Source organism: Diceros bicornis, chromosome 25 (genome assembly GCF_020826845.1).
Source record: "Diceros bicornis minor isolate mBicDic1 chromosome 25, mDicBic1.mat.cur, whole genome shotgun sequence".
In the NCBI taxonomy this organism is placed as follows: Eukaryota; Metazoa; Chordata; class Mammalia; order Perissodactyla; family Rhinocerotidae; genus Diceros; species Diceros bicornis.
Window position 1 is genome coordinate 28,366,459 of NC_080764.1, and position 7,666 is coordinate 28,374,124.

At 54.2% G+C, this 7,666-nt stretch overlaps 1 protein-coding gene across 3 annotated transcripts; it reads right to left on the reverse strand.

The window, feature by feature from the left end:
* Positions 1 to 260: 260 nt before the first annotated feature.
* SOCS2 (suppressor of cytokine signaling 2) lies at positions 261 to 6,411 on the reverse strand. 3 transcript variants are annotated; one of them, XM_058568661.1, is made up of 3 exons: positions 6,328 to 6,411; positions 4,587 to 4,938; positions 261 to 2,854 (listed from the first exon to the last, which is right to left on the reverse strand). In XM_058568661.1, exons 2-3 carry the CDS (start codon positions 4,723 to 4,725, stop codon positions 2,397 to 2,399), a joined length of 597 nt encoding a protein of 198 aa, XP_058424644.1. In that variant the 5' UTR covers positions 4,726 to 4,938; positions 6,328 to 6,411; the 3' UTR covers positions 261 to 2,396. The 3 variants fall into 3 exon arrangements, with proteins under 3 accessions (XP_058424644.1, XP_058424643.1, XP_058424645.1); XM_058568660.1 differs by lacking the exon at positions 6,328 to 6,411 and adding an exon at positions 5,707 to 6,214; XM_058568662.1 differs by lacking the exon at positions 6,328 to 6,411 and adding an exon at positions 5,256 to 5,404.
* Between the last annotated feature and the right edge of the window lie 1,255 nt (positions 6,412 to 7,666).

Consider the following 7,666-nt stretch of genomic DNA (forward strand, 5'->3'; position numbering starts at 1 on the left):
TCAATGTAGAAACAGCAGCAATTTTCTCTTTGTAATTCCTCTCCAGGAATTAAACAGGGCTGCGATATTCCTGGAAGGGCTCCTCACTCCCAAATCAGAAGGCCCTCACTGTACCTTGCTCCTTTGGTTGGTGTGAAGATGAAATGAGATGATGCATGTAAAGTGCTGAGCTGAGATCCTGGCACATGATAAATTCGATAAAGAAATGATGTTAGTAATTATAAAAAAAAATAATAACCAAGAAAACAAAACCAAAATAAAAGACTGTCTCCTGATGCTTATCGACCTACTTGGAACAGGGAAGACTGAAACGTAAGGCAACAGTTTCACAGCACACTCCGGAGATGTCTTTGCTGTCCTCTGGATTTCTCATAATTAGTCACTTGCTAGCAATAATGCAGAACTTTCCACAATTCCACGGATACTCATACCCTGCTAGTGCATCCAACTCTCAATAACTGGGAAGTATCAGAGTGTTTGAAACAATGAGAACAGAAATGCAAAAGACCTAAAAGAAATTCCACAAAGCCCCTTAGCACTGATCATGTGGAAGTTTTGCCAGAAAAGTCAAACACCCCACACTAGACAACTGCTGTCGGTGGGCAAAAAGGGTAAATAAAGCACAGACTCTGAACATCCTAATGAAAAGGTTATCTCCCCATCACAGACCAGACCCTAAAAGTATAGCTCTTCTTTATATTTTAGGCTACAAATAACTTCTTCCTAAAGCCCACCTGGCAATCTCCTGTGTTGGGCTCTGCTGTTTGGACACGCCTTGTTATGTTTTCCTTCCAGGCACAAAACTCTTTCTCAGGAGCTTCATGAAAATATGAATATTTTCATGATATGTGATAAGCAGGTTTTACTATAATTTATAACTGAATTTTCTAATTCACTTGGGGCACACACATGATATTACAGGTTCCCCTCCCCCAAATATTTTTTAAAAGGTGGCAAAATGAATGTCTGGACTCCAGAAAAGATGGTGCATTTGCAACAGTCATGAGACTGTGTGGCAAAAAGTAAATGGCCATAAAACTGTTAATTTTTATTTTCTTTTATGCCTACTCAACCTTTAAAAGACTAGGATATGTCACAATTTTTGTAGTTTCTAAACCATGTTTTTGCAAAGATAAAGGGCATTCATGTTATGCGCATTCAACTTGTAAAAGACTTGGCAATTCTTGCAGTTTCTAAACCATGCTTTCCAAAATGCAAAGGGCAAATGTGGCCCCTAACTTTAAGAAGGGCGAGTAATGTTTCCCCTCTTGCTGAATACTTGGCTTCTTTCGTTTGACATAAGTTTTTATGGCAACCCTCTATCACCATGAAAGTGCACGTTCTCTATGATTCAAAGTCATAAGAGCAACTTGTAAAAGTCAAGTTTTTTTATTTAATACATTCTAATCAAATAGTAACAGCAGTAAATAAACACTTTGAAAAACAGGCAGGTATCCCCCTATATCTGGAAGAAAATTAAGTCAAAGTATTCTACGTGGTAGAAGGGAGACAACTGCTGATGTCCATGGTTAGACAATCCCAGGACAACTGGGGAATTTCTGAAGCCACTTCCAAAAAATCAATGGCCACAGGTTGGGACAGAGCTACTTCAAAGGGTAAAATGTCTCTATCTACATGGTTTTATTGACAGGGATTGAGTGGCACCTATAGAGCGTGACATTCTTGTCTTTAGCCTTAAAGGAAAAGACCAAGTCTTTTCCGTTTGCACCAGTTTGAAATATTTCTGAAATAAGGCTCCCTTAAAATGGATTACTACAGTACTCGTTCACAGGAGCGAGTTCATACATGTAGTAAAAAGACGAATACAGGATTTCATGGTCACCTTTTTTTGGTTGATTTGGTTAATTGCATAAAACGAAGGATAAATACTCAGAAGCATATCTGTTTAACAAATCTCCTAGGTACATCAGAATGCAAACTATAAAATGTCCTAAAATAGACTCTGATCACCAGGCAGATGAAATTGAAGGTAAGCCTGTGTCAGTTTGGCTCTACCCGCTTCCTCAGGACTCCCAGGTGGAGTTCCTTCCCTACTACCAGCGCTCGGACCTTCCACCCAAAAGAAAGGAACCTCAGAAAGACAAGGCATTCTGATCAAATGTTCCTCCAGCCTTTCCTTGGGACATTTTATTTTTAACTCAAAGGGATCAACTGTTCTTGGTCAGCCTTAGGAAGGGAAGCCTCACTCAGGTGAAAATATTCCGGGGAACTTGAAATACCTAGCTACCTCATCACACGGTTAAATTAGATTGACTTCAGCTGTTCTTAGGATTCCGCGTAGTTATCCAGAGCAGTCACTCAAGTTTTGGTTCTCTTTTACAATAGCTGCATTCGGAGATACTCTATATGAGGCATGTTTAGAAAAAGAGAAACACTTATACCTGGAATTTATATTCTTCCAAGTAATCTTTTAGTCTTGTTGGTAAAGGCAGTCCCCAGATGGTACCGGTACATTTGTTAATGGTGAGTCTACAGAGATGCTGCAGAGGTGGTGCTGACGTGTAGAGCGGTTTGGTCAGATAAAGGTGAACAGTGCCGTTCCGGGGGGCTTCTGGGCCCGTCCGCTTATCCTTGCACATCTGAACATAGTAGTCGATCAGATGAACCACACTGTCAAATTGTTTAAGCTTGGATTTGACACATATGATAGAGTCCAATCTGAATTTCCCATCTTGGTATTCGATTCGCAGGTTAGTTGGTCCAGCTGATGTTTTAACAGAGATTGTTAGTAGGTAGTCTGAATGCGAACTATCTCTAAGCAAGAAAGTTCCTTCTGGTGCCTCTTTTAATTTCTCTTTGGCTTCATTAACAGTCATACTTCCCCAGTACCAACCTGGGGTTTTCATTCAAAAAGAAAAAGAAAAGAGGATAAAATAGTTATTATGAAGAATTTTCAAAATAGGGCAAGTACTTGACAACAATCTTTCTAGCTCTAAGAAGAAGCATGTGAATGCAAGTTTACCAGAGGCTACCATAAATACTTTCAGGAGAAATTTAATGAGACTGTGGTCCACTGGATTTTATGAACACAAACTGTGAGCCAGTTTTCTTTTCGAAAAAGTAACTTTCTGTAGCTGTTCTTTCAACTGTCTTAAGATTTTCTCTGAACCAAACAAAAGAAGATTTGCAATATGACACACTGGCTGACAAAGCATGACACTTCTAGCACCATTCAAGTGAAATCAAAGATTTAAAGTAAATTAGAAATAAATCAGAAGTTGGAAATAAAAGCCATGCCCTTAAAAAAGTGGGAAACCCAACTCCAGTAATTCCAATAGAGTAAAACTAGAAGCAACTTTCCGGGTGGTTGGAGTCCCACCTTCCCTCTCCCCAAATCTGTTCACGGCTGCGTCTCGCTGTTCAAAACCCCCGACAGCGCTGCTATTCGCCTGTTTCAAAAGTGCAGTTCAAGTACAGCAACTTCTGTTTGCAGCTTGGATTAGAGCTACCTTATCACTCACCGAGAAACGAGGGAAACCCCAATTGCTAATTAGTGCTTCAAGTTTACAATCTCCCCTCAACTCTGTTGGACTTTGCTCTCATCCAAACCCAATCACAACCGTCGGTCTCCCCCGCATTCCCCGATTTGATCTGCCTGCACCATTTCCCGGGCCCACCCCGTTTTCAAGAATGACTTAGAGACATTCTGCATTTAAGAACGTTGAATAATGTGCCCACTCCCCCCTCCAAAAAACTCGCTCGGATACCTGCAATCTGCCGGTTCCTCCCGCTGAGGGAAAGCCCGTGGCCCGCACGGAAAGACCGGAACCGCAAGTGAGGGGCTTTTCCCTCTTCCTGGTGCTACTAAAGCTTCAACTTTTTGCCCCAAACGAAAGCTTTTAGGATTCAGATTTTGAAAGTTTGCATGGTTTGCCAGAATTTTGTTTTTTTCAATCTTTTCTTCTTTCAGATGCCGGGAGACGACAGCGAGCCGCGCAAAGCGCAGGGCTGCACTTGAAACAAGCAACACCCTCCCGGGCGCGCCGCCCCCGAAGGCCGCGCTCGGCGGGGGCTCGGCCGGCCGCGCTGCTCCCGGCTGCCGCAGCCGCCCGCGCGGCAATCTGTCGGTCCCTGGACTGGGCCGCCAAGATCCCGGGCTGCAGCGGCTGCTCCGCCCGGGAGCCGGATGCAGCTGAAGCTGCGAGCAGCGCAGCGCCCACTAGCCGCCCTCGCACCCCGCGGAATGAGAGGCTCCAGGCACTTTCTCCCGCAAGGGTTCGAGCCCGAGTGCCGACCCCCGAGCAGCCGCGGAAAACAGTCAGGTTCCAGCGCCCTAAGTGGTTATTTCCATGGAGCCTTTCTCGGCTTTGCCCTCCCCTAGGCCTCTGAGTCCCTCGAGAACCACTTTCCTTTAGCATTCCAAGGATCCAGGGCCGCGCGGGCATCCTCTCCGCGGTCCCCCGCCCTGAGGCGGGGACGGAAAGCGAGGGGACGTATTTCCATCCCATTCTTTGCGCTCTCTCCTCGGCCCCGCTTCCCAGCTGCGCGACCCACCAGCACAGCCCCAGCCGCGTCTTTGGGGAGGCGCCCCCTCCCGCACGCGCCGCGGCCGGTCCGCTCCCTACCTGTTTGACTGAGCTCCCGCAGGGCCTTCGCCAGACGCGCCGCCTCCGGGGACGGCTCCTCCGCCGGCCCTGCGGTCCCCCACTGGCTCCGCGTCCCTTCCGCGCCATTCCCGGAGGGCTCGAGGCACCGCAGGGTCATGGGAGAAGGGTCACCACGGCAAAGACAGGTGGCCGCCCGAGGAGTCAAAGAGGGGCACGCGTCCTTCCTGGAAGTCAGTGGGAACCCAAAAACGCGTCCCTGGGGGGTATCCGAAATGGTGGGGGAGGGGATGGGGAGCTGCTGGCTCTTCCTCCCCAGGTCCCGGTTGACGGATGGCAAAGTCGCCCGCAGGCGCGGTCACCCACAGTTTGCCTGCAAAGAGAAAGTGTGGGGTTGGGTCAGTTCGAACTGGACCCCTGCGGTTGGGGTGTGGGTGGGAAGACACAGACGTGGAAAATCCCGGGGACTCCTCCGCGTCTATGCTCTTGCACCGTTTAACCCCAAGCATCCAGTTACCGCCCTGGCCCAGCGCTAGAGAAAGGAGGATAAAGAGAGAGCAAGGATCCAAGACGCAAGAGTTGGCGCGGGGGGAGCGGGGGAGGGAGGGGACAGGATGAGGGTGGGGAACGGGGTGTCTTCCCGCCCAGGGCTGCTTGCTGAAATCGCAGACTAGAAGGGCAGAGAGTCACCTGCGGGTACGGTGGTAAATAGGCCCTAGTCAAGGAAGAGTAGAAAAAAAATTTTTAAAGGATCGCCAAATGGGCGATCCTATCTCACATTCCGCACAGCCCGGGGGGCCAGGGAGGAACCACCCTGCACAACCCGGTTCCCCGCCCTATAGCGCCGCAGGGCTCCCGGGGCCAGAGCCGCCAGCCCGCGGCGCCGAGGTGCGCGAGTAGCCGCATCCCCGGCCCGGAGGCTGCCTCGCTCCCCTCCCCCCGCTTCCCGGTGCCCGCTTGGGGCGGGGTGGGGGGCGCCGCTCCCGGGGCCGGGCGGCTGCTGCTGCTGTGGCCGGCGCGAGCGCTGTCGAGGAATCGGCCCGAGCGCGCAGTCCTCGCGGGGGCTCGGACACAGAGCCCGGCCGAGCAGGGGGCAGCGAGCGCCTCGGAACGTGCGAGACAACGAACACCGAGCCCTTACCTCGGCCTCGGCCGCCGCCTCCGCACCAGGCAGCCTCCCCAGTGGACATGGGGCGGAGGAGCCGGGAGGGGCCCAGGAGAGGCCCAAGTCTAGCCGAGTTTCCCCTGCTGACTTTTAATTTGGGAACGAAATGCCTGAGGATGCGACGAGCCCTGCGCTCTGCAGCGGCGACCGGAGTTCTCTGAGCAGAGGGCAAACAAAAGCCCCGGGGATCATCGCCTAGACCCCCCCGGGCTCGGACAACCCCCACCTCGGGCAGCTGCTAGGTTTCCCTCCGGCTGCGACCAAGGAGGTGGGAAGGAAAGAGGGAGGAGGAAGAAGCTAGGGCGGGAGGCAGGCGGGTGGGGAGGAGCGGGAGATCAGGTTATTAGCAGGATTATTAATTTGGATGGCAGTTTAGGGGGGGAAAAAAAAACCCGCTCTGGAGACTCCCCGACGCCGAGAAGGAACCGGAAAAAGTAGGCAGTAGCGCCCGGCCGCCGGGCAGAGCCGCGGCTCGGACTCTCCCCCGGCGGCTCTGAACTGCGGAAGCCCAGGCTGCCGGGCGCTCGCGGCCGCGCCCCGGTGCCCTCCCCAACGACCCTCCTCGGGGCGGAGCCTTCCGGCTCCCCAGACCGGTACCTGCCGCCAGCCTCGGCCTGAGCTCCTCCGGCGCCCGGAGTGTGGGCGCAGGGGATCCTGAGGCCGTGCGCCCGGGGCCCCGGCGCGCACTGTCCGCGGCCCGCGCAGCGCCAGGGGCGGCGGGCGAGGAGGCTCATGCTTCAAGGGAAGTCCAAGGCCCGCGAGCCGCGGCGGCGGCGGCGAGACTTGGCAAGAGTTAAACGTCTGTCCCCGGAGCGGTGTGTGCGCGCGACTACCCAGCCCGACGCGCCTCCCTCGCTCCCCTCCTCCCTCCCCCGTCTGCGCTCCCCTAGCGCCCCGCCCGACTGCTGCGGAGGCCGCTTTCCAGGAACTTTCCAGGAATCCACCTCACGTGACCGCGGCCCCCGCTACTGCTTTAAAGAGGCTCGGGCGCTAATGCGCAGGCTTCGGGGGAGGCGGGCTCCGAGCGCTCCGGTGCGGGTTAGGGCCGTGTGGATGCCTTGGGAATCCGCCCTCCGACCCCACAGCCCGGAGTGCTGGGAGACGCGCAGAAGCCCCCGGCCACCACCGTCCCCATTTCGGCGGCCGGAGCCTGACCCCCCCATCCATGCCGGCTGTGCGCCGGGGTCGAGCGAACAACAAACATCCTCGTCCCTCGGCCCGCCCCGGAGATTTGTCTTTCCCATCCCCTCCGCGCCTTCTCGGCGACCTTCCAGGCCGCACATTTTGTGAGCGGGCTACAGGAGAGGCCGGAGGGCCTCCTCCGGTGCTAAGATACATTAATGGGGTGGGAAGTGGGGGCCTTTCCCGCCCCCGTGCCCATGCCCGAGAGCCGCAGAGAGCAGGCCAGAGGCTGTCTCCTCGGGCCAGGTCCTAGAAGGCAGCCGGCGGGCGGAGAGGAGCGCCTCCTTAAGCGGCGCTGACCGCTCTCAGTCCCCTCCCCGGGGCTGTCCTGCTGGCTGGCTCCCGCACCGGCGCTACCGGGCTCCTCCCCTCCTCCTCCTCCTCCTCCTCTCCGCTGCACCGTCTCTTTCCGGCCGCCCGGAGGCCCGCCCGGTTCACCTGCGCGGACTGCGGAGGGGGCGCACTTACCTGCGCGCCCCGGTGGTGCTGGGCGGCGGGCTCGGTGCCTGCAGTTGGGAGAGCGCTTGTCTCTGCGATTTCCCGCAGGGCTGGCGCCCAGGGACTGGGAATTCGGAAAGATCCCCTCACTTCTCTGCCCTGGGACCCTCACCTCCTCCCACCCGGTTGGAGGCCACCTGGCCGCAATTGGAACTCATCTCCTTGCCTGCACGCCCGCCCCCCGAAATGTGACCTACTTGAAATGTGACCTACTTTTTAAAAACCATCAACACTCGTGGGAAAACCGGATCCAAAA

Bases quoted from the DNA above. Each gene is read 5' to 3' on its own strand.
- SOCS2 (XM_058568661.1), bottom strand. From the start codon at position 4,725: ATGACCCTGCGGTGCCTCGAGCCCTCCGGGAATGGCGCGGAAGGGACG. The intron at 2,855-4,586 runs GTAGGGAGCGGA...TGAAAACCCCAG, and splicing joins GCGGGAGCTCAGTCAAACAG to GTTGGTACTGGGGAAGTATG.